Below are 27,525 nucleotides of genomic sequence, written 5' to 3'. Positions count from 1 at the left end.
AATCATGTCCTCTGCCACAGATATATGAATCAGATCCTAGAATTCTAATTTTGAAAATGATCCCTGAACTTCCAACCTGGAATAAACACCACAGAAAAGAAAAACTTCAGAATGGAATATTTCTATTCTGCCTGAAGCTTAGTTTTGACTGCTACTTGTTTCAATTACACATTTGATTCACACTGAATTTTGTTGTAAGTATTAAGGGAATAAATAGCATTCCAAAATAGTCACAAGCTTTAAAAATTTCTAATTCTATCTCCAGTTGAAGAGTTTGCAAAACTTATTACATGGAACAGTGAGTTGCTGCAGTGACCAGCATTTTCAAGTCTAAACTTAATTGAAACACAATCTCTGCAAGTTCTACAGAAACAGCTTCAAAGTAGATAAAGCAAAAGTCTCAAAATGCTAATCTAAGTTCACAGCCATATCACTGCACAATAATTTCAAAATTTTTCATGTTTAAAATTTTTTTAAAAATAAAGGAGTTGGGGGGCTGGCACTGTGGCGCAATAGGTAAATCCTCTGCTTGCAGCGCCAGCACCCTATATGGGCGCCGGTTCTAGTCCTGGCTGCTCCACTTCCAATCCAGCTCTCTGCTGTGGCCTAGAAAAGCAGTAGAAGATGGCCTAAGTGCTTGGGCCCCTGCACCCACTTGGGAGACTGGGAAGAAGCAGCTGGCTCCTGGCTTCGGATCGGCGCAGCTCCAGCTGTTGCAGCCTTTTGGGGAGTGAACCAGTGGAAGAAAGACCTTTCTCTCTGTCTGTAACTCTACCTCTCAAGTAAATAAATAAAATCTGTAAAAAGAAAATAAAAGTAAATAAAAATAAAGGAGTGGGGGAGGTATAAAATACTCAAATAGATAATCCCAGTTGGTTACAATAACATGAAAAGACTGAGTTGTTCTTCATCAAAAACTTTGTAGCTTGTGACATTAAACCAGAAAACCTTGCCACTGACACACAAAAAACTGAAAGAATATCATAATATTCCATCTTTTTTCAAATGCATTGTTTCAGGGTTCATGTATAGAGCTTTTTAAAAAAATTATTATGCTTTTCATAAGAACATTTCCTCCACTTTCAATGGACTTAATTAACTTGGACAGATATAAGTATTATTGGTAACGCAGCAAAGGTTCTGACTGAGCCCCCAATCAGCTGTGTGACCTTGAACAAATCTCTTGGCTTCTCTGAGTCTCAACTTTCCTACTTATAAAATGAGGCAGTTAGGATAGATGCATTCCAAAGTACCTTCCAACCCTGTCATTCTTTTCAGGTAGAGTTCTGGGCCAGTAAGAATTTAAAAGCCCTCAAAAGAAATTGGCAAAATCTACTTTTGTAATGTCAGGAAACAAAGAAACTTTAATAACACTACAAATACACACATATTCCAGCTAAAAAACTTGTAAATAATATACCAAAATACTATCAGTGGTAACCCTTAAGTAATAGCTTATAAAGGATGTCCTTCCTCTTGACTTTTCTGTATGTTTCAAGTGTACTACAATAAATATATTAATACTTTCTATGTTTATTTTCATTTTACTTGAAAGGCAGAGTGAAAGAGATAAAGATAGGAAGGGAGGGAGGGAAGAAGACAGAGCAGAGATTTTCTACCCTTTGGTTCACTCCCTAAGTGCCATCAATAGCCAGGCTGCATCATGCCAAAGCCAGGAGCCCAAACTCCACCCAGGTCTCTCACATGGGTGGCAGGGGTCCAAGCAATTGAGCCATTATTTGTTGACTCCCAGGATGCATTGGCAGGAAGCTGAATGGGAGAAGCCCAGACTGCAGTAAACTAAAGAGATGACCAAAGCAATGGCTTAATGCTCTGTGCCCCAAAGCTTGCCTCAATATATTGTTACTTCATGAGAAGAGGGTAGTTAACAGGTAGGGAAAAACCCTCTTTTATGTGTTAAAGGATATTTTACATTTGGAAAACATTCTAGAATTTGAATGAATTTTTCAAAAACAGAGGGAGTTCATCAGAAAAAAAAAATCTCCTAAAACAGTTACATTACTAATACCTGCTGTTGGTTATTTTTCCCTAAATAAGTAAGTTTTCAGGAGATAAGATTTTTTTTCCACTTAATAAAACTGGTAATTTTAACAGCTAACACATAGTGCCAACCAAAATTTTAAGACATTATATAAACATTAATTCATTAAATCCTCACAACAACCCTACCATTACCAGGTAACTAATTCACAGATGAAGATCATGAGACACAGAGATACAATAATTTGCCCACAGCAAATGAGAGGCAAAGCCAGGATTTAAATACAGGCAGTCTGTCACCAGAAAAGACTCTTAACTACTTAGTCATACTGTCCCTTTGTACTTAAAGGTAATCCTCCTCAGGTAATTCTTCAAATGCTTTTGTTCTGAAAGTTCTTCATTATTTTTCTTAAACTGAAGAGAAATAATATGTAAGTATTAGGAGGAAAAGACTGGCCATGGGTGGGCATTTGGCCCAGCAGGAAGATGATGCTTCAAACACCTGCAACCCCTATCACAGTGCTTGGGTTTAAATCCTGGATCCACTCCCAATCCCAGCTTCCTGCTAATGTGCACCCGGGAACACAGCAGGCAGGAGAACCTGACCAAGTTCTGGGCTCCTGGCTTTGAGCTGGCCCAGCCCTGGTTGCTGTAGTTATCTGGGGAGTAAATCAGTAGACTGAAGATTCTTCTCTGACTTGTCTGTATCTTTTAAATAAAAATGAAAATAAACAAAAATTATCTCTAAGAAGATTAGCTAAATTTTTTAAGATCTATTTATTTATTAGAAAGTCACAGTGAGAGTTAGAGAGAGAGAAAGACAGCGAACTATCTTCAATCTTCTGGTTCACTCCTCAAATGGCTACAACAGCCAGGGCAGGGCCAGGAGCTTCTTCCAAGTCTCCCACATAGGTGCAGGGGCCCAAGCAATTGAGCCATCCTCTGCTGCTTTCCCAGGCATTTCCCAGGCACACTAGCAGTGAGCTGGACCATAAGTAGAGCAGCCAGGACTTGAACTGGTGCCCACAGGTGATGCTGGCATCACAGGCAGAAGCTTAACCCAGTATGCTATAACAACAGCCTCTAGCCAAACTTTTACTAGCTTAAAATTATGATTTATTTCCAAATCATTACCTCAAAGCTACAAGAATTATGTAATTTGATCTCCACAGATACTGTGAATAATATAGTATGCATCTGAGGAATCAGATAGCAATAAATGCTAAGTTTAATATTGGAATTTTTAAAGATTTATTTATTTGAAAGGCAGAGTCAGAGAGGCCGAGGCCGAGGCCGAGGCCGAGAGAGAGAGAGAGAGAGAGAAGAGAGATCTTCCACCTAGTGATTCACTCCCCAAATGGCTACAATGGCTGGAGCTGAGCTGATCCGAAGCCAGGAGCCTCTTCTGGATCTCTCATGCAGGCGCAAGGGCCCAAGGACTTGGGTCACCTTCCACTGCTTTCCCAGGCCACAGCAGGGAGTTGGATTGGAAGTGGCGCAGCCGGGCTCAAATCGGTGCCCTCATGGGATGCTGGCACTGCAGGCAGCTCTACCTGCTACGCCACAGCGCCAGTCAATACTGGAGTGTTTTAAATGAAGATGCTTTATTTATTTTTTTAAAGACTTTATTTGTTTACTTGAAAGTCAGAGTTACAGAGAGGCAGAGGCAGAGAAAGAGAAGTCTCCCATCCGCTGATTCACTCCCCAGATGGCCGCAACAGCCAGAGTTGCATAGATCTGAAACCAGGAGCCTTCTACGTGGGTACAGGGGGCCAAGGACTTGGGCCATATTCTACTGCTTTCCTAGGCCATAGCAGAGAGTGGGATCGGAAGTGGAGCAGTAGGGGTTTGAACCAACGCCCATATGGGATGCCAGCGCTGCAGGCTGTGGCTTTACCTGCTTTGCTACAACGCCAGCCCTGCAGTTGCTTTATTGACATTTTTGTCCTCAATCTGCTGGAGTTTCCAACACTAATGACTGTACCTTTCTAAAATTTCTATTTTATTGAAATAATGTTTTAAACCATGTTATAACCTATTGGTTTGAGTTTTTAAAGAATATCCATCAATGTTTACTTTGAGCTCTAGCTACAGTACACACCCAGTTAACTTCACGGAAATCCCAATTACTATAACATGCAGAATCTGGAAAAACCAGCATAGGGGAAACCAACCAATTAAAATGACTATAGCTTCTCACATAATTCTCTGATGCAATTCAAACCCAAACCAAGTAAGTATACCTGTGCTCCTTTTTCTGCACAGCACCCATATTACTTGCCAATTCTCATGGTTTCTGGATTACTTTTAATAAAGCTCAAAATTTCTTCCACATCTATATTACTAAATTTGCAGCCCTGCTGAAGTGAATATAGAAATCAAGCTTCCTTTTTTAAAAAATTAGAGAAGAGTGGGAGGTGGAGGAAAAAAGGGGGGGAGGAGGGAGCCTTTGCACCAGGCTTCCTGATAACTTAGATGTACAATGAGACAATCACCTGATAATTGCACCCTTTGGGTACTTCTGTACTGGTAAGATGATACAGTGAAATAGTCACCTGGTTTGTTTCAATTTACTTACACAATTTGCAAATCTGTAGCTCTCTGCCATGGTACATTAAGAAAATTAGCATGTAAGAAAAATCACCTGCTCATGTAAATTGGAGGATGATTTTTATCCATGCAGACAGAAAAAAAAATTAAAAGCAGCAATCTGGGTCAAATGACTAATTTTATCTATTTGTGCAAATGTCTTTCTTCATCCTTTCTCCGTAGCTCAAAGCAAGAATTTCAGGTCAAAGAATGGGTAAACAAAGTTTCTCTGTTGTCCATTCCCCTGTAAAGAGTTAGCTGCCTGACACTGCTGAGTTTAATACACTTCTCTGGTTGGGTGGGGGGGGGGTGGGGGGGTGGGGGGGGGTGTCCACAAACAACATTGATAGAGAAGAAAAATCAATGGAAGATATGTGCTCTAATTGGCAAAGAAAGCAAACATGACAAGGATTAGGTACCAATTTTACCCTCACTTTAGGCAAACAAGGCTTCAGAAAAGAAAATAAAAATACTCCAGATAATTCCAGGCAGACAGGACTTCTTTAGAGAACATTATTCCACTCTGTTTTATAAATGCATCCAGTCTAGTTGTTCTGAATCTGACATAAATTAGATATAACTGACTCCATCTCCAGGGTCCGAGGATGGGCCTGATTATCCAAAAGGAATACCATCTCCAGTGACTGGTTCAAAAGTGAGTATGCAATCCAATAAAAACCAAAGGGCCTCTAGAACTGTGGGTAGTGGTCAATAAAGTAGTCAGTCCATGTACTTAAAATTTTGGCTAGTTCAAATTGAGATGTGCTATAGGCATTAAGACACTTCTGTTGAGATAGAATGGGAAAAAAAATACAAAATATCTCAATATTTTTAATGTAAGTTAAATAAAATTAATGTCATGTTTTGTTTCACATTTTTTACTGTGGCTATTACAAAATTTAAAAAATCACATACATGGCTTTCATTATATATTTATTGGACAGTATTCCTGAATTACTGAGGTCTCAGATAAAATTGTTCCCTTCCTCTTGTAGAAGAGCTTTAAAAGTCACTCTCCCTCTCTTGGGCATTGTATGCTGTAAACTGCTATAGCCTATATGCTGTAAGGTTCATACCAGGAGATTCATCTGCAAACTAGGAAGTCTCCTACCCAAATTCAAGATTTAAAGAGATTTCTGGGGGCAATATTTTCATTAATTTGCAAATTAATAATGTAAGCAGTGGCTCCCAAATCATCATACCTGATTACTCACAAAAAGACAAAATACTGAATATCAGATTTTATTTAAAAATTTTTAAATCATTCCAACTATTTAAGAAAGAAGCAAGTCTAAAACATTAAAAAGGGGGAGCTGGCGCTGTGGCCTAGCAGGTAAAACCACTGCCTGCAGTGCCGGCATCTATATGGGTGCCAGTTCAAGTGCTGGCTGTTCCACCTCCGATCCAGCTCCCTACTATGGCCTGGGAAATCAGCAGAAGATGGCCCAAATTCTTGGGCCCCTGTACCCGTGTGGGAGTCCTGGAAGAGGCTCCTGGCTCCTGGCTTCGGATTAGCGCAGCTCCAGCCACTGGCAGCCAATTGGGGAGTGAACCAATGGATGGAAGACCTTTCTCTGTCTCTCCCTGCCTTTCCTTCTCTATGTAACTCTTTCAAATCAATCAATCTTTAAAATAAAAAAAAACACACATTAAAAAGGGGAAGGTTAGGAAAATGACAGGATTATATTTACAATTTGCAAAAGGCAAGCTGCTTCTCTACAACAGAACCACAACATGTACAATGCCCACCAATACATCAGTAATAGAGAAAAACAAGGCTCATGAACAAACCCCACATTTAAAATCCGATTCCAAATTTGAAATTATATAAAAAGTCATCACACTGGGAACAGAATGACATTTATCTTATTCTTCCTTTAAAACATTTTTTTTGGGTTTTTTTTTTTTTTTTTTTTTTGGACAGGCAGAGTGGACACTGAGAGAGACAGAGAAATGTCTTCCTTATTTTTCCAATTGGTTCATCCCAGCAATGGCCGCTGCGCCTGGCACACCACGCTGATCCGAAGCCAAGAGCCAGGTGCTTCTTCTGGTCTCCTATGCGGGTGCAGGACCCAAGGACTTGGGCCATCCTCCACTGCACTCCCGGGCCACAGCAGAGAGCTGGACTGAAAGAGGAGCAACCGGGACAGAATCTGGCACCCCGACCGGGACTAGAACCTGGGGTGCCAGCGCCATAGGTGGAGGATTAGCCTACTGAGCCACGGCGCAGGCCTAAAACATTTTTACAAGCTATTTAACATCTGTAGTCCTGAAGAGCTAAAGTTGTTCTGTGGTCATGAGCAGACTCTACTTGTTTCAAACAATGCCACTATGGCTTATAAATGTTAGTGCTATTTTATAAAAGAATTTTAGGAAACATCAAATTTTATAAATGAAGAAACCAAGATTCACAAAGTTTTACTGACAATAAAACAAAGTGCTAATACTTGAGATACTCTTTAAAATCAAACAAATACACACACACACTCACACACATATATTTATATATATAATTAGGGAGAAAAAATCAAACACAATCATTCTCTCAAATACCATCAATGATCTACTTGCTAAATGCAATGCCCTTTTCTCTACCTTCATTTTGGCTTTTTATCTGCACCAAAGATCACTCTCATCTTTCTAACAATCTTCTGCCATACTCCAGTTGTCAATCACTGTGAACACATTTTCCTATCTGATTGTCTTTTAGTTCCACCTCCAGTAACTTCTTCCATCTACAACTGAGAACATTTTCTTAAGGTTCAGACAAACCTCAGCTGTTTCTACTCTACTATTTACATATTCAAAAAACACTAAATCTAAGTCACTCTCAAGATTTTTCAATAGTTGCCATCAGCAAGGTTTCAATATTTTCCATTACCACCCCCCTGAGGAGATTTTTAAGATTTATTTTCTAATCATTCCCCTTGTGAAACTTTTAATACCATGGATATGCTTTGTATCTGTCTAGGTATATATGCTGTATATATGTACTTTTACCATAAAAGAGGAAAAAATTTTTTCTACCCTCCCTACCAGTAGTGCCTCAACTCTTCAGCCTGACATTCCAAATTCATGGTCTAGCTCCAGTTACATCCTACCACCTCCTGAAATGAACTATCAGCCAACTCAGCCCTCACTATCGTTTCCTACAATATAAGTCAATCAGTGCAGACTTCCCTTCCTCATTGCTTGACTTTCTCAATTGAGGTATTACCTATTCCAGAAACATCCATACCTTCCAAAGAAATCCCTCCTCTATGCTCCCATAGTATACAGGGACTGACTATATTGTGCATTTACAGCACTGAATTCTAATGACCCATTTACAAATCTATCTTCCCACGAGGTTATAATCTCCTTTAATCCCTATGATCCAGCACAGTGCCTGGCAAAGAGTCAACACACAATAAACAGGTATTGTAAGGACAAGTGAAAAAACATCCGTAAGTTTTATTTAATGGTTTCAAATTTAATTCCAACTTTCCATCAAGACAATGGATGCCAAAAGTAGAGATGTGTTATTTTTCATGTTTACTTGACTATAAACTCCTTAAAGGCAAAATCTTGAACTAAATATCCCTATATCTCAGTACTGTGTATAAAACAAATAATAGAAAAAGCCTGATGTTTGCAAAGTGACCCACAGAACTCAATATCATCATCTGGTGCCTATAAAAGTGTTGATCTATAATCAGCTGACAATAAAAATATATTGATCAGTGAGTTACAAAGTGTCAAAAGCTTTCCACTGCCTGATAGTAGATACAATGATAAAATTCAATTAGCCACACTAATTCAAAACACAGATGTGAGACTGGGTTTCCGTAAATAGCACCAATCATTATTATCAATAGTTGTCATCCCTTATGTATTCTTTAGAATACTATACCGCAGTAAGAAACAACGAAATCCAGTCATTTGCAACAAAATGGAGGAATCTGGAACACATCATGCTGAGTGAAGTAAGCCAGTCCCAAAGGGACAAATACCGTATGTTCTCCCTGATCGGTGACAACTGACTGAACACCAAAAAGGAAACCTCCTGAAGTGAAATGGACACTATGAGAAATGGTGACTTGATCAGCATAGCCCTGACTGCTAATGGACAACTTAATACATTATCCCTCTTAGTATTTTTTTTTGTCTGTTCTACTTAATATGACTGGTTTAATTCTGTAATTATCACACAGTTATTCTTAAGTGTTGAAAATTAACTGAAATGTGATCCCTGTTAAACATAAGAGTGGGAATAAGAGAGGGAAGAGATGTATAATTTGGGGCATGCTCGGGCTGACTTGCCCCAATTGGTAGAGTTGGAAACATACCAGGGGATTCCAGTTCAATCCCATCAAGGTGGCATGTGCCAATGCCATCTCACTATTCCAAGTGATCAATTTCAGTTCACAATTGATCATAATGAAAGGACTAAGAGTCAAAGGGAGCACATAAACAAGTCTAGTATCTGCTAACACTAACCGATAGAATAAATAAAGGGGAGAGTGATCCAACATGGGAAGTGAGATACTCAGCAGACTCATAGAATGGCGGATGTCCTAAATAGCACTCTGGCCTCAGAATCAGCCCTAAAGGCACTCGGATCTGGCTGAAAAGCCCATGAGAGTATTTCAGGCATGGAAAGCCAAGACACTCTGGCAAAAAGATCTCTGTGAGTGAGATCCCAGTGGAAAGAACAGGTCTTCAAAGAGGGAGGTGCCTTTCTCTGAAGGGAGGAGAGAACCTCCACTTTGACTATGACCGTGTCTAAACAAGATAAGAGTCGGAGAACTCAAGGGGCTTCCATAGCCTTGGAAACTCATGACTGGTGCATAGGGAAATTACTGATGCCATAAACAGGAGTGTCAATTTGTAAAGTCAACAACAGGAGTCACTGTGCACTTACTCCTCATGTAGGATCTCTGTCCTTAATGTGCTGTACACTGAGGCTTAATGCTATAACGAGTACTCAAACAATATATTTCACTTTGTGTTTCTATGGGGGTGCAAACGATTGAAATCTTTACTTAATGTACACTAAACTGATCTTCTGTAAAAAAAAAAAAAGAAAGAAAGAAAGAAATTATCAATTCCCAACTTGACTCTCACTGGGATTAAACATGACAATAGGTCTGATTTGATTTCATCATCATTTAAAAAAAATCATCTATTATTTTTCACTTTATGTTTCTGTGTGGGAGCAAACTGTTGAAATCCTTACTTAAGGTATACTAAGCTGATCTTCTGTATATTAAGATAATCGAAAATGAATCTTGATGTGAATGGAAGGGGAGAGGGAGTGGGAAAGGGGAGGGTTGTGGGTGGGAGGGACGGTATGGGAGGGGGAAGCCATTGTAACCCATGAGTCGTACTTTGGAAATTTATATTCATTAAATAAAAAATAAAAAAAAAAAAAAATAGTTGTCATCCCTGTACACACTCCCTCTACTTACCCATCACAGCTAACTGTAAAAGCTGTCTCAAAATAGTACTCTTAGAAGTCAGGTTTTCATAATGCCAGAGTGTCAGAATCTTTCCTAACACTTCTTTGGCTAGGCACCTAATGCTTCTAGACTAGATCTACCATGACTTTGTTAGGTGCTCATTGACAGTAATACAACTATTGCCTCAGGCACTCTCTGTGTCACCCCTAAGCAACAATAGGATGAAACTGACAAGCTATTTTAGTTAGGAAATCATTGTTGACCTGCATTAGATGAGCCAGTCAACAAAATAATTCACTGGAGTATTATGGATACACAGGGAGTTATAACTAAAACCCAAATATAATTTTAAAATAAAAGAATTTCTACACACAGCTTCATTTCATTTTTTGGTTACATGACAAATGCAAAAGTTTCTTTGACCCTAAAAATTTCCATCAAAGAAACCAAATCAGCAAATTAAGAAAACAAATAAAATGCGAAGTTTTTTTTTAAGATTTACTTATTTATTTGAAAGGCAGAGTGACAGATAAAAAGGGATAGAGACAGATCCTTCATCCACTAGTTCATTCCCCAAATGGCTCCTATAGGGCTAAGCCAGGCTGAAACCAGGAATCAGGAACTCCATCCAGATCTCCCACATGACAGCAGGAACCCAAGGGCCTAGGCCATTAAATACTGCTCTCTCAGACACATTAGCAGGGAGCTGGACGGAAGCAAAGCAGCCCGGATTCAAACTGGGATTCTGGCATCACCAAGAGGCAGCTTAACCTGCAGCAACACAATGCAAGCCCCCCAGTTAATTCTTGCATTGCTAGGACATTAACAAACTAATAAAAACCACCAGGAACAGCCACCCAATTATCATGGGAAGTCAGTGCAAATTTTAATGCTCCAAACTGTGATGATGATGAAATATTCCAGTACTCCACTAAAAGACTTTTTATATTAATGAATAACTTCTACAGCTGTCTACATTTTGAGGGTTAAAACCAGAGTTTAGATGCAAACATATATTCAGTTTATACATTTTACAAATATTCTTCAACTTGCATAGCATGTGAAAGTATACTTTATCTGCCCCAATTCTCTTTATAGACATACACCCAGTGGTACCAACTGATAGCTAAAAAGAAGGCATTTAATTTACAGAGTTGTTCTTACTAGAAACATTTCTGAAATCTTTAAATAAAAAAAAAAAGTCTCTTTTTTCAAAGCTGATACTCAATAGTACAACATGAAATTTCTCCCCCAAGAATAAAACTACTTTCTTTTGGTGTGTTGTGTTTTTATTTTTGGCTTTTGGACATAATTTGGATAATCTTGTTGGGAGCCTAACTACAAAATGATTTTCAGCATTACAGGATATGGAGTTTCAATCACCAAGAAACTGATGCAATGTCATCAGACTGTGTTACTTTTATTCCCTTTGCTTTCTCTACTTTATGACCACGAACCTACAGTTTCTAAAGTAAGTTCGTTTGTAGTTAAAATTAACAATATAGATTTCCACATTTCTAGTTTCACACGGATGCTTTGTTATGTCTAGAAGAGCAACCGTTTCCTTTTTATGGTTCAGGCTCTGCTTCTTCAAAGCACTTTTCACAGAACAGACCCCCCAAAGAATCCAGCTGTGGCTGTTAATCTTGGCTGAGAGTAGGGAAACTTCTCAATCCTACATACAGATTCTTAACCTGCAAAACAGTTATCAAAAAATTGTACTTTAGTATATTATACAAATGTGTATTATTTTTTATTTGCTTGTTTTTAATTAATTGAGAACAGGACAGAATATTTTTCTCTTGGCTCAACCACGTTTAACTGAAGGGGACATCCTATGGTGTATATATATATACCAAAGTACAACCAACTCCAGCATTTTCCCCAAATATAACCCAAAAGTATTCCCCATTTTTCCAAACTATAGTGTGCTCCTTGTGGACCAGAGCCAGAGGACCAGAGCCAACATGAGAAGAAAGAAAAAGCCTCCAATGTTCACAAGAAGAGCAAGCTAGACAACCTCCGCCATGTACAGTTTACACTGAATAATTTTTTATTAAAGCACACAAATTTCTTCCACCTAACTGGGATCTTCGTTGGCAATTCACACTTCATCCAAACACAAGTAAAATGAATTTTCACTAAAGCCCAACTTTAACAAAAAAAGATATCCTTCATTTGTTACCCTCTGAAAAAAAAAAACAACTAATTTCCTTCCTAGTACATAAATCCATAATACATACTTTATAAAACAGTGCAGATGATCTAGCTAAAACACCTACCAAATATATACAAATGTGTATTATTTTTTATTTGCTTGTTTTTAATTAATTGAGAGAACAGGACAGAATATTTTTCTCTTGGTTCTGAATTCAACCACGTTTAACTGAAGGGGACACCCTATGGTATTCAATGTCACATCTCCAAAAATAGTCTGAATGTTGATTTCACCCAGAAAATCTGACAGTTTTGACACTGCATTTCATGTTAACACAGTTTAATTTTTCTATCAACTACAATTTTAAAAACATTTATTGAGTGCTTACTGTGTGTTGAACAGTATATTCATTGGTTTGCTCCAATCCTAAAGTAAGTATTATTATTCCCATTTTATAGGTACTGGAAGGTTAAATAATTTATCAAGGTCACAGAGCTAATAAGTAACTAAGTATCACCATAGTGATACTTAAGTTTTCAAAAACAGTTGAAAGTAACCTGATTTAGATATTAGAATAAAATTCAAAGCTCTCCAGCTTTACTTGGAGTACAAAGACAAAAGACCAAACAAATCTTACAATCTTTGATCATTTAATTAATCAGACAAGTCAAAAACCAAAACACTAATTTTATAAGGTACAAGCTTTTCCCAGACTCACTTTCATCTAGCCAGCAAAATGTGCTATTAATTCAATTTTAGTTTGTCAATGTCAAAAACTGCCTGGTTTTAGCAGTACTCAACCCACTCTCCTGTAGTCAACTTCCTCTCTCAAAATCACACACTTCATGAGCCTCCAAAGCTCTCTGTCCCAAAAGTTGTCCCATCTTTAAGCATGACATTTTCTTCTGGCAAATACGAACTACAAAGTTAGATTTATATTCTCCTCACCAAATGACTGGAGGTTGTGTTTTGTTTTTGCATTATGAAAATGTCTATATAGACATCTGGAAGCCTTGACATCTGATAATGAAGGTCAAATTATATACAGCATTCTACCATTGGCAATGAATGCACCTCAGGATACCCTACAATCATATGACCAGGTACTGGAACCCTTATTCTGAGATAAAATGCAACAGACAGTTGTTAATGAAACCTTAATTGAACTGTCAAAGTACCATCTTTACCAACAAGCTAATGGGGTAATTCACTACTTTTACACAACTGTCCAACGCTGATAAGTTATTCCACTAGTTAAATTCAGCAGAAAGATAAATCAAGCCAGGTAGACTAAATTTTCAGTAATAAATCGGAATGGTAAAATGCTGTACCACTTCTACAACATCTCTCCTTGTCCACAGGGAGGAATAATATCCCTCAAAATTACTTGCTGCTTTTTTAGAAAATTAATTAATTTGAGAGACAGTGTCAGAAGGAGAAACCAAGAGAGATCTTCCAGCTGCTGGTTTACTCGAAATGGCAACAGTAACAGGGCTGGGCCAGGCCAAAGCCAGATCCAGGAACTCGACCCAAACACTTGGGCCATCATCACCTGCTTTCCTAGGAGCATTAGCCGGGAGATGGATCAGAAGCAGAGAAGCCAGGACTCCAACCGACACTCTAAGAATGGGATGCCAGTGCCACAAGTGCTATCTTAACCCACCACACCAAAACGCAAGCCCCTACATACTATTGTTTTTTTTAGCAATCAGTACTACTAGGTGAATGTTCTTGACATAGGCTATACAGGAACACTACTTGCAAAACACATTTAATGAATACATCTTAGAACCCCCACTGAGTGGAATGATGCATAATTGGGAGAATATTTTTATGTGCCATTTTAACCATTTTTAGGAAATACATAATTGTTTTAGATAAATAAAATGGTTGAAAACTTGAAAATCTCACTAATACTTTTGCTTTGGGTTTCAGAATACTAGCGCAATTCACTCTGATTTGATTTTCAAATCTCTAGCTTCAACAATCTTACTTAGGCCATACAGCAGTTATAGTCCAAATATAATAAGCAATTCCGACAGCAAGTCATCAATATGTAAATATAAAAATAGAAAAGTATTTGCATACCAAAACACACACCTGGTTCTCCTTTTTTATACCAAATTGTATTTCACCTGTTAACAGCTGATAAATACACTCAAAGCACGAACTAGAAAAACTTGGTTAAAAAACAGAATACCCAACCATGTGAGGACACAGTGAGAGGGCAGCCAAGAGAGGCCTTGGAAGAAAACAAACCTGCTGACATCTTGATCTTAGATTTCTAGCCTCCGCAACTGTGACAAAAAATTTTTGTTGTTTTAAGCCAACACAGAGGACTTGGCCAGGAAATCAATTAACCAAGCAGTAAAGATGCCACAGCAGTTAGGTGGATAGTCCTTACCCTCAAGGAGGCTTACAAACTTACAGAGACCCAGCAAACAAGGACCTGGTGTACAACAGATACTGGTGCACGGAGAAGTACTTCAAACCAACCCCATAGGTGATACCAACCCCACAGGTGACAGAAGGGGTCAATCAATATAATCTACAATGGATTCAAATCAAACCAACCCCACAGGTGACAGAAGGGGTCAATCAATATAATCTACAATGGATTCAAATCAAACACATTTGGATTTTCAGGCATGGGTGATTCATGGTACCCAATACCACAATGGCTGCTGTGTGAGATGTTTTAGTACTACAGTTCTTCACCACTACCCATTTTAAAAAAATTAAAAAATTAAAAATTTTAAAGAAAGTTTTCTTTACCATCAATCTAAAGTTAAAATTTCAACAAGTCACATCACCTTTTGATACAAATATAAGTAAATACATTTCTTCATATTCAAGGATGGTACAATTCGTTTCTTTCAGTATCCCTACATCTTAGTATTATACGCAAGCACTAAAATGAAAGAGCATATTCAGATCTAAAAATCCAAATTCTCAAAGCCAGTAAATCGGTGACAAAATCTAAAGCAAGGAACAACCTGTTTTCCTGTCCCCTGTTCACCCTTCATAGCTTGGAAATCCTCAAGGGTTTGGCAAGGAACAGAAGTGCACAACCAAATTCCTTAAGATAGGTTGCAGACGGAGGAGAGAAAGGCAAGAACATGTAGGTCCCAGAGTAGAGTGACTGAGGAGGCACCACTGTCAGTCACTCTTTTACCCACCAGGAATCTCCACACAGCTTGGACAAGGGAGAATACAGTACCAACCTCTTTGCAAACAGGCTGCAAAAATGACTCTACAAACTAGTTCAAAAAAAAAGAGGGAGGGGAGGTCGGGTCAGGTCACTGAGTCTCTTAGATTATAAAATCTCAAATATAAATATTAAAACGGCCAATTACAATGCAAAAGGATAGTGTTATCAATTTTAACCTCAAAAACAAGGACAAAAGGAGTTATTTACCAGGGTAGTTCCAAAAGAGTTCACTTTCCTGTGTGATGAGGGCTTTTAGAGACATTGTTAAGAATCTATTTCTGAATGCACTGAAAATATCAATGTATCCACAATGGAATGCTTAATCCTTGGGGGGAAAACTCAGTTCATTCCAGTTCTGACAGGAAAATATTTCACTACAAACTACTAATCTTCCTAAGAAGGTCAAGTAAACCAAAATGTTGCACTTAAGAAGCCCTTAAGACTTTTCAAAATATCCTAGCACTAGCCAAAGTAAAGCAGCTTCGTTTCTTTTAAAAAGTATACTCCCCATCACATCAACTGACCAAGGGATAACAGCAGCTGAAGACGCAATGACACTAAAACATTACAGCGAATGTGGGCCACTGCACAGCTACAGTCTACTAACCTCATTTGTGGGACTCATGTGTGATACTATATTTAATACATTCTTATCAAAAGGCTAAAGCTACATACTTCCTAACTGTAGCTTTAAGGTTTAAAATAAATCACCCAAGCAATTATCTTAACTGGCTCAACTATGAACCTTCCCTTCAAGGATCAAGATCAAAAAAAAAAAAAAAAAAAAAGACAAGACATACACAGGATAGGAAAGTAGATATGCGAAGTATATCCTAATGACAAGACCATTATTTAAGAAAAACAAAACAAAACCAAGTTTGGGTCAGTCACTGACATTCGTTGCAGCGGGGCAACGAACCCAACTAAAACACGCGAGCTGCGTGAACAGGTGTTCTATCCTGACATTCGGCGGCCTGCTGAGGGGCTCAACAGCAAAGTTTATTCTGTAGGCAGCAAACTTTCGTGTGTTACTCATGAGACAGTGCTCCACCAAAATTTGCCAAGACCGAAAAGCATAGGCCTAGAAGGCCAGAACAGTAGGCCTCTACCACGCAAGTGAGGGTGGCTTCCTACAGGAGAGCTGAAATTCTTGCTTCGCTTTGGCCCACATGGAGAAAACCATGAGCGATGACTCGCCCAATCACAACCTTGAGGAGAAACCACGGGAAGCTGTGTTGTTCTGATACTCACCAGACAACGCCAAAGGCTCCATATCCAATGGGTCTATCCGGCTCAATGTCCAGCTGCTGTTGCGGGTGATGCGAGTGCTGATGATGGTGCGCCTTCACGGTGGCAGCTGCAGCAGCCTGTACCTGAGCTGGGGCTGCTGCGGCCGGTCCAGGAGCCTGTCCCGGTGCCGGTGATGGGAAATATGGCTGTTGTTGCCCAGGGTTTAACATGGCTGCGGCTGCGGCCGCTGCTGCGGCTGCCGCAGCTGCCGAAGAGGTATGCTGCTGCACAGGGTGGACAGCAGCGGCCGACCCCGGATGAAGATGGTGCTGAGGGTGGTGGTGGTGGTGAAGGTGAGGAGGAGGAAGGTGTGGAAGGTGGTGGTGATGGTGGTGGTGGTGACCTGCTGCTGCTGCAGATGTACCGCCATTGTAAGCCGCCATCATTTTTGCGTTGGCTCTTGCGCCACAAAGAGACATTCAAAAAAAAATGCCCTTTGATTGGAAAGCAAACTGGGTCAAGCTGTCATTTGGCCATTTAAAAATGAAGAAAAACCACTCACTCCACCTCAGAAAACATAGAGCGGAACTGGCTTTATGTCTTCATCAGTCAATCCAAACAAGTTAGAAGATCTTGGTGTTTCGTTTTTAGGGTGAGTGTGAGTGGAAGGGTGTGGGTTGCCCCCCAGGAAAAGAAAAAAAAAGGAAAGAAAAAAAAAGAAAAAGGAAAAAAGGACCCCTTCCCCCCAGGATTCCTGCCACAAGTGGGTACTAAAACTCCATTCTTAAATGGGGGGAGGTTCCAACTTTGAATGTGGGAATAAAGGCCAAGCCTCCCGACCTCCTGAACTCCACACACGAAAAGGATCAGGTAACACAGCACCCTTGGAATCTCCTAAGAGGGTTGACTCATCTACCCCTTCCATTCCCACATCCTTTTCTAAACACCTACCACCTCCTCAAAAACACAACTGGTAAAAACTCCAACCACCCTAAGCGAGACAGATGGGGGGAAATACTCAGGGAAGGCGGCTTCCCCCCACCTCGAACTCTCGGGCCTTCCTACATCTCCCCCTACTCCTGGCCGGCTGGCCCCGGTGGGGGCGGGGGCACCAAACTTTGCTCGGCAGAAAGAGCCGAGGGAGGAGGCTGGAGGGACCGAGTGAGGCGAGGAGGCGACAGGCAGGACGGAGAGGAGAAAGAGAACCGGGGCAAAAGTGGAGGTAAGGAGGTGCAGGGCGGGATGAAAGAGCAGTGGGCAGCACTCGGACGCCTCGACAGAGGGAACCGCCCCGGGAGGAGGTGAGGGTCCCGGGGCCGAAGAATAGGAGCCCCGGGAGGCGGGCGGGGTACGGTCGGAAGCGGGCTGACTCCTGCCCCCGCCGCCGGCTGCTTCAGCTGAGGAGGGTTGGGGGGGAGAGCGGGTGGGTCCCCCCGCGCGACGGCCCCCGCAGGGCTCAAGGCTGCTCCGTCTCCCCCCCTCCCCCCCACCCGGCTTCCGTCCCTGCGGCCGCTTTCTCCTCAGCCGCCGCGGCCGCTTTCTCCTCAGCCGCCGCCTCCTCAGCCGCCGGTGCCGCCGCGGCCGGACTCACCTCCCCTAGCAAAGCCGGATAGAGCGGAGCCAGCGGCGGACACGCGCAACCAGCCGCCGAGGCCCCGCCCCCGCCTCGCACTGACCGGCTGCCCTAGCCAATCCACGCCCACCTGTCCTCGTTCGCCTCCAATCCTGGCCCGGGAGCTTCAGACAGGCGCACTGTTCGACCAGTGGCAACAAGGTGAGGGTCTCCTGGGGAAATCCCGCCTCCGATCCGGGATGGGCAGACAAAAAAGCCAATCAAAAGGCAGAGTCTGCCCTGACCGACAAGAGTGGAAACCAATTAAAAACCAAAGATCTCCGTGACATTTTCTTTCGCCTCTCTCTTTTCTTTTTCTTCTTTTATTTTTTTGGCAAGAGCAGGAAGCTGCGTGCTAATCCCGCCTGCAAAAGCTGGAAGAGAGGGGCGGCAAGAAAGAACCAATCATGAGCCGGAGACAAAGAACCAAACAACCAATCCTTGGGTTGAAAATGAAGTGGGCTGGAACTGGAATCAGATAGACGCTTCACTTGACAAATGGAAAAAAAGATTGATTCAGGTCCCGCCCTACAGATCTCCTATAGGGCAGAATTATGGAGAATTCTCTGTCATATCAGAAACGACCTCTTCAAGGGGCGGGGCCAAGTGAAAGGGGTGTGGTCTAAAAGGGGGCGGTACCGAGAAGAGAAGGCGGTGCCCAAATTGTATCTCGTCCATTGATAGGAACCATCTATTACCCCTTGAAAGGCGTAAGGTGTGAAAATTCAAGAGGAGCAAAAAGAAATGTTGAGCTTCAAAAACTCCAGGTCCAACGTTACTCAAGAAAACAGTCACAGAAGAAACTCTAAATGGACTGATAGTTCATAGCCCATGGCTGGTCTTCCATGGTTAATCCTGATCTTGGCAAAAAGGATTTATCTCCAGTATTCAGAGCTCCCTCTCAACAATAGATACAGGCGTTGATACAAATTAAAACAAAAAAAGTAAACTTAACCACAGAAATAGTAATTTTCTTCCCTATTTTTTGTCTTTCTGTTTCTCCCACATTTTCTGATCAAGTTTGGGTTATGGCATTTTACTGAAATAATGTGTTTCACATTACTTCACATCTCTGAATTTACTTTTTTGAAATCGTCACATAGTAATCTTACAGAAACTTGCTTAATAAAACTGTATTCTCAAAAACCCGTTCACTCCTCCCTTTACCAACCAAACACCTCCCCACCCCTACTTGTCCCCAGCCACCACAGCATTACCCAGATTTGCACCAGTGGCATCTTTAACACATCTCCCTTCCTACAAGCTAGGTCCCCTTTAATCTAGCCTCCTCTAAGGGTTTAGTAATATTAAAAAGAGAGCAGTCCTCTCTTATCTGCCATTTTACTTTTCCTGGTTTCAGTTACCTACAGTCAACTGCTGTCTGAAAATATTAAATGGAAAGTTCCAGAAATGAACAATTCATAAATTTTAAAGTACACATCGTTCTGCACAGCAGGTTGAAATCTCACACCAACCTGCTCCACCAGCCCAGGGAGATGAATCATCCTTTGTCCAGCATGTCCACCGTGTATATGCTACCACCCGATAGTCACTTAGTAGCTTTCTCCATGATCAGACTCTAGAGGCATCCATATGGCAATGTGTGGGTCCATGTAACCTCTACAAAGTCATCTATCACTGTCACAATGCCTCACCTGTCATTCACCTCATTTCACCTTATGGTGTGGGCATTGTATCATCTTGCCACATAGACATTGTATTATCTGCCATCATTACCAAAAGAAGGCTATGTACAGTATACAAAGATATTTTGAGAGAGACCACATTCACATAACTTATTGTATATTGTTATAAATATTTTATTCTGTTATTGTTAATTTCTTACTGTGCCTAATTTATGAATTGAACTTTTTTAAAATTTGAGAGGTAGAGAAAGGGAGAAACAGAATCTTTCATCCGCTGGTTCACTCCCCAAATGGCTGCAACAGCTGGAGATAGGCCAATCCAAAGCCAGGATCCAGGAGCTTTCTCTGGGTCTCTCATGCGGGTGCAGGGGCCCAAGGACTTGGGCCATCTTCTACTGTTTTCCCAGGCCATAGCAGAGAGCTGGATCAGAAGAAGAGCAGGCGGGACATGAACTTCTGCCCATATGCAATGGCCAAGTCACAGGCAGAGGTTTTAGCCACCATGCCATAGTGCTGGTCCTATAAATTGAACTTTATCATGGATATATGTATATATAGGAAAAAACAGTATTAATAGGGTTAGGTTTTATGCAAAGTTTCAGGCATCCACTAAGGTGTGGGGAAAGTCTTAGAACATACCCCCTGCAGATAGAGGGAACCGGAGCACAAATCTGACCCTGTCCCTACCCTTGAATGAAGCAAAAAAGTCTGAGTAGCTTGACATGGCCTGGTTCCTGCCTGACTCACGTACTTTATCCCTTACTTTTAACCTCTATACAGCAGATGTTCTTTTTTGTTTTCCCCAGAAACATTTTATTTAAGGTATGCAAACTTCATGCATTTCATAAATACAACTTTAGGAATATGGTGATTCTTCCCACCCTACCTGCATTCCCACCCTTCTTCTTACTCTCTCCTGTTTCCGTTCTTATTTTTTACTAAGATCTATTTTCAGTTAACTTTACACACATAAGATTAACTTTATACTAAGAGTTCAAAAAATAGTATAAAAAAAACTTGTTTCTCAACAGTCAAGACAAGGGTGGTTCAAAGTCATCGCATCTCAAAATGTCCATTTCACTTCTATAGATTACCTGTTTAGATACTCTATGAGTTATCACAGGTCAGGGAGAAGATACTGTATTTGTCCTTTTGGAACTGGCTTATTTCACTAAGTATAATGTTTTCCATTTTTATTCATTTTGTTGTAAATGACAGGATTTCATTTTTTTACTGCTGTGTAGTACTCCATAGTGTACATATCCCATAATATTTTTTTATCCAGTCTTCAGCTGATGGACATTTGGGTTGACTACACATCTTAGCTCTTGTGAATTGAGCTGCAATAAACATAGGGGTACAGGTAATTCTTTCATATGCTGATTTGATTTCCTTTGGATAAACTCCCAGGAGTGGGATGGCTGGGGCATATGGAAGGTCTATATTCAGATTTCCTAGGTGTCTCCATACTGTCTTCCACAGTGGTTATATCAGTTTACGTTCCCACCAACAGTGGACCAGGGTATCTTTTCCCCCACATCCTTGCCAGCATTTGTTGTTCGTTGATTTCTGTACGAAAGCCATTCTAACCAGAGTGAGGTGAAACCTCATTGTGGTTTTGATTTGCATTTCCCTGATGGCTAGGGATCCTGAGCATGTTTTCATGTGTCTGTTTGGATTTCCTCTTTTGAAAAATGCCTGTTTAAGTCCTTTGCTCATTTCTTAACTGGATTGTTTGTTTTGTTGTTGTTGAGTTTCTACGTCAGACGTTCTGAACTTAGAGTTTCTCAAATGCATTGTTACCTCTGTGCCTTTGTTCATATCCTCAGCTGCAAACATTTCCCACACGTCCTCCATTCCTCTATTTCATGCCTTAGGTCTTTGTGTGAACCTCACTATTTTTCTGGAAAGCTTTCACTCACCATGTTCTAGAGTCTCTGTCTCCCTCATGGCACTGGGAACTCTATTTTAATAGCTTGTTGAATTGGAACAGGAATGAGCGCTTGTCCATCAATCAGTGTGGTATGCCTGCTTCCTAGGACAGCGCCTGAAATAGGGGAAGACAGTTTTATGAGTTACTGAGTGTGGGAGAAGTGAATACAAATCCAAGGTCTGCCATTTCAAAGTCATAGCTCTACAGGCAATATAACTAACCCTCAATCTCAGTAGCCTCAACTGAAATAATATGTGCGTCATCAAGCTGACATGAGGATCAATTAAGGTGATTTATATTAAAAGGGCTAGCAAATAGTAAGAGTTCTACATAGATTGTCTCTTCCACCCTTTCCATCACTTACTATTTGGGATGCCTTTCCGATTTCCCAGTGCACAACAGTCCCCTCTGGACTGTAGTTCCCTTGGACATACATAGCCTCTTTTCCAGCCCAGACCTACTGAATCAGAATGTAGGGTGGGCAGGAATCTAACAAGCCCTCCAGATGATTCCTACACTCACTGAAGTTTGAGAAACACCAGCCTACAGGAGAGGGGCTTGCTCTTCCGAAACTCTGCTCACTTCATAGCACCTAGCCTACTACTTAGTGCAGAGAGAGTGCCTGTGGGGCAGGTGTTCGGCGCAGGGGTTAAGATGTCCTTCAGGACACCTGCATCCCCTATCAGTGCCTGGGTTTGAGTCCCGGTTCACTTTAGATTTCAGCTTCTTGTTATCACACATGCTAGGAGGCAGCAGATGATAGTTCAAGTACCTGAGTCCCTGTCACCCACGTGGTACATCTAGGTTGAGTTCTGGGCTCCTGACTTCAGCCTGACCCAGTCCCAGCTGGTGAGGGCATTTGGAGAGTGATTCTAGTTGATGAGAGATCTCTCTCATCTCTGTTTCTCTGCCCTTCAAATAAAAAAAGAAAATACATGTTTTAAAAATGTGCTCAATGCATGTGAAATCAATCTAATCCACCAGGAAACATTTACACATTAAAAGTTCTTGACTCTTTCCACAAACATTTATTGAGCACCAGTTACATGTAGGCATGGGGCCAGTTTCCTCTATTGGAAAAGAGACCTACATGTTTTAGGATCTCTGCCTTCCAGGAGCTCTAAGCCTATCTGGAGCAGAAACCTCCAAAATGGTGTGTGAGGGCCCTGGGAGTACACAAAGTAAGCCAGCGGGCTCCTGCAAGACATCATTACAACTTCTATTTCCATTTGTTTTCTATTCCGCCTTTTTTAAATGTCCATTTTGTCAGTGTTTTATAATGTATGTAATATCACAGAGTAACATTCATGTATATAATTTACAAATAAATATACAAATCAAGGAGTTCTCACAATTTTTTTAAATATTGGGAATTTTTGGTCTAGTGACCATTTATTTTTCATGGTTTATTTATCTATTAAACATTTAATTTTTTAAAGCTAAAGCCTTCGACTTTGATCACAGCTCTAGTCTTTTTTTAAGATCTATTTATTTGTTTGAAAGGTAGAGTTATAGAAAAGCAGAGCCAGAGAAAGTCTTCCACCCGCTGGTTCACTCCCCAGATGGCTGTAATGGCCAGAGCTGCGCAGATTCGAAGGCAGGAGCTTCTTCTGGGTCTCCCATGTGGGTGCACTTGGGCCACCTTCTATTGGTTTCCAAAGCTTTAGCAGAGACCTGGATCGGAAATGGGGCAGCCGGGACTCGAACCGGTGCCCATATGGGATCTGGGTGGTGACTTTACCCACTACACCACAGCGCTGGCCCCTTCATGGTTTAGATAAACACTGTCCTATAGCAATATGAGTGGGGTCGGCGCTGCGGCATAGTGGGCTAATTCTCCACCTGTGGCGCCAGTACAGGTGCTGATTCTAGTCCTGGCTGCTCCTCTTCCAATTCAGCTCTCTGCTAAGGCCTGGGAAAGCAGTGGAAGATAGCCCAAATCCTTGGGCCCCTACAACCGCTTGGGAGACCCAGAAGAAGCTCCTGGCTCCTGGCTTCAGATCGGCGCAGCTCCAGCTGTTGCAGCCATCTGGGGCGGGAGTGAATCAGCAAATGGTAGATTCTCTCTCTCTGTCTCTCCCTGTCTCTGTAACTCTACCTCTCAAATGAAAAAAAAAAAAAAAAAAAAAAAAAAAAAGGAGAGCCACATATGGAATTTTTTATTTTTTGTTTACTAGAGAGGAGAGAGAGAATACTCCCATCCACAGTTTTACTCCCTAAATGCCCCAAAACCCAGGACTGGACCAGACCAAAGCCAGAGGCCAGGAACCCAATCCAGGCCTCCCATACAAATAGCAGGATCCCAATTATTTGAGCCATCACCGCTGCTTCACTATCCCATCAGGGCTTCCTGTAAGGTCTGCGCTGATAGGAAACTGGAGTCAGGAGCCAGAACTTGATATTGAACCCAGATCCAGGTACCCTGATATGGAACATGGGTGTCTCAACCACTAAGCTAAGCACCAGTCCTGTACATGTGAAATTTTAAATGTCCCAGTAGTCACGTTAAAAATCAAAAGTAGAGTTATTTTCAACAGATTTTGGGTGGGTGTGTGGTGCAGCAGTTAAGTTGCCACTTGGGATGCCTGCATCCCATATCAGAGCACCTGGTTTAAGTCCCAGCTTCCTGCTAACGCGAATCCTGGGAGACAGCAGATGACGGCTCAAGCTCTTGGGTCCCTGCCACCCATGTGGGAGACCTGGATGGAGTCCTGAGCTCCTGCCTTCGGGCTGGCCTAGCTCTGACTGTTGTGGACATCTGGGGAGTAAACCAGCACATGGATGATCAATCTGTGTCTCTGTCTCTCAAATAAAATGAAAAGTAAATATTTTTAAATTATATCTTATTAAGCCCAACTTATTCAAAACATTGTAATTTTTAATGTATAATCAATATTAGATGTTTGTACAAAAGTACTTCCAAAGTTCATGGGAAAATGAAACATGTTTATTTTGGTGCAAAAAAAACCTTTGAAATCCATGCATAGTTTTTTTCATAACATAATATTTTTGCACCAAGATAAAATCACACTTTTAGTTTAGTTTTCCATGAGCTTTTTGAAGGACTTCTCTGTGTGTGTGTGTGTGTGTGTACTTGATCTGGTGTGCACTTTGCACTTACATACAACACAACTCCCTCAAATTAAATATTCCACTTTCTCAGGCACAGTGGTCACATTTCAGTGCTCAGTCACCACACGCGTCTAGTGGCTACCAGCTTAGCCCAAGATCTAGATCACGGGTTTGGATCCTTGCTCTGCCCCTTGCTAGCCATGTGACCTTGGGCAACTTCCTTAACCTGCTTTCGTGTGAATTTCCTTGTCAGGGAAATAAAGAAGACCCCTGCCTTCTCCAACTGTGATGACTCATGGAGACAATCCATGGAAAGCATGTAGCCCCAAGGCTGCTAGCCCCTCCCTGGGGTAGCAAGTGGGCTGGTTATTCTTAATATTACAATCTGAGGCCAAGTGCCCCGATGTCAGATGAGAAACACACTTTGGGTCGGCTCAGTTCATGTCCCCAGCATTCCATCCATGTGGGGCGACTGGCCCCTTAAACACATCACCAGACAGTACAATTTCCGGCCCTTTCCATTCTGTTCCATTTTCAGGAGCTGAGCATGATGAACGAGAAGTTGGAAGTGAGTCAGCAGGATAGCACTTAGAGCCTAAAAAAGCAAGCAGGACATCAGAATGCATAAGCAGGAATATAATGTGCAGGAAGTGGGAGGTGATCCTCCCTTTCTACCAAGAACTGCCTGGGCCTGTCAGTTGTCTGCAGACACTTTGTGGACCTCGGACTAGGCCCCGGAGGGGCATGGGGAGGGATTGAAAGACTACAGAGGGAACCCCTCACATTCAACAGTGCTGGATGCCCGACACAGACACACGTTATCCCTCGTGGTAACTCCAAAATACATCCCATTTCGCAACACCAAGGAAACTTGTTGAACTTGACACAGCCAGTGAGTGACAAAGCCAGGACAAGTCAGCTCCCCAGCACCTATCTGTTCTTCCAGCTGAACCCCTGTGCTGAAGGGAGTGGCTAGGAAGTGAAGCTAGGGTGTCATGGAGTACAGAGAAGAGCAGGCAGAGAACACTTCCACTTCCCACCCCGGCAGCCCAGGGCCTCCCTCACTGGGTGCAACACGCTTCTGAAAAAATACTTTTTATGCAAAACCCTCGGCAGCAGGCAGCTAGGATCCCCACGACCTTGCAGCAGATTCCCCTCTGGGCGGTGCTTTTTGCTTGCTGAGACCCCTCCCTGCAGGCCTGGCCTGTCCTCCCACCTCCTCTTCAACCCCAGTTCCATTCATGTTTCAAGGCTCTGCTGTTAGAACTCCAGACCCTTCGAGAAGCTCTCTCTGACACCAGGCCCTCTGAGTCTTGCCCTCCCCTGCGGAACTTGGGCAGTTGGCTTGTGCAGCATCTGTTGAAACCTGTGATGTTGTGAATAACTTTCTGGCTCTGTGGCCTTGGGCACTTAGCGCTTTGAGTTTCAGTTTCCTCTTCTGTGTAATGGGGGTAGTGACACCTAGATTGCAGTAGAAAGTAATGTGCAGAGAGTTAATAGGGTCGTGTATTACTATATGGAACACCAGCACGATGCCAGACCCAGGGTAGCCACTCCAGATGGGTTGTGTCCTCCCTCACTTCTGTGTGTTGCTTACTTGTTGGTTTTTTCTTGGTGTCTCCATTTCCTGTGTTGCCCTTCGTTTGAAGAGTTGGTTGGTGGAGTGAGGGGTGAGGCAGGTGAGATGTGATACTCAGATCTCTATAAATTGTCAAATCCTTCTTCCTTTGTCCATTCTCCCGAGCCCCTTCAGGCCCTCCGTCAGCCTGGTGGCACAGCATGAAGCTGTCAGTGCCAAGGTAAAGCTGGAAGTGTGGTACAGTGGAGTGTGGACAAGGCGGCAACCCCGCGAGGCCTGTGGTGGTGCTGTAGGATGAATGGCTCGATCAGGACCAGCTGTAGGAAGGCACTGCAGGGGAAGCCAAACAGGACGGTGGGAACATCGATGGGGCTAGGCCACAGAAAACTGTCAGCCGTCAATAACAGCTAAAACAGACTATGGGCGTGGCGACCCCCGGGGGCCTGGGTGTGGCCAGACAAGTCTAAGATCAGGTGCTGCCTGCGCCTTTCCCCACAGCCGGGTCTCCACGCACCCTAACAACACAGCCCCAGAGCCCCACGGCACTTCCCTGTGCTTGTCCTGAGGACTCTGGCCTCATCTCACCCTTCTCCGTCATTCAGCCCCTGGGTGAGATTTGCATCCCAGCAAACCTCAGCTGCGACCCATGTCTGTGGCCATGTGAATCGGGCAGTGCCTGAAACGTTCCTTCCCTCAGGTGAATCTGTGAGAACTCTAAAGGGGAGTTTTAAAATAGGTTACAAGCAGTTGCAGATGCCTTTTATTACATTGGCTCCTCAAATCTTAATAAACGAAGTGTAACTCACAGGCATGGGACACAGCAATACATATCATAATGTGATACAGGAGATGTCCTGCCGATCCATTTTCAAAATACAAGGTACTTTTTTTTTTTTTTTTTTTTTTGACAGGAAGAGTGGACAGTGAGAGAGACAGAGAGAAAGGTCTTCCTTTTGCCGTTGGTTCACCCTCCAATGGCCGCCACGGCTGGCGCACCGCGCTGATCTGAAGGCAGGAGCCAGGTACTTCTCCTGGTCTCCCATGGGGTGCAGG

General features: G+C 42.1%; 1 protein-coding gene across 5 annotated transcripts in view; it reads right to left on the bottom strand.

The window, feature by feature from the left end:
• NLK (nemo like kinase) overlaps window positions 1-18,298 on the bottom strand; it is a 183,357-nt gene extending 165,059 nt beyond the window's left edge. For 4 of the 5 annotated variants that reach the window (XR_519262.4, XR_001795249.3, XM_051824611.2 and 1 more), the window contains exon 1: window positions 16,652-18,287. Coding sequence is in view for 3 of the 5 variants with exons in the window: in XM_051824611.2 (XP_051680571.1) it covers window positions 16,652-17,109 (458 nt within the window). In the remaining 2 variants the exon portion in view is untranslated. Of the gene's footprint in view, window positions 1-16,651 lie in introns of all 5 variants that reach the window. The other variant, XM_002718934.5, reaches the window with a different exon arrangement.
• Window positions 18,299-27,525: the final 9,227 nt, after the last annotated feature.

This window comes from Oryctolagus cuniculus, chromosome 17 (assembly GCF_964237555.1).
Source record: "Oryctolagus cuniculus chromosome 17, mOryCun1.1, whole genome shotgun sequence".
In the NCBI taxonomy this organism is placed as follows: domain Eukaryota; kingdom Metazoa; phylum Chordata; class Mammalia; order Lagomorpha; family Leporidae; genus Oryctolagus; species Oryctolagus cuniculus.
Note: the sequence above shows the minus strand (reverse complement) of the source record. Positions and strands in the feature narration are given on the sequence as shown.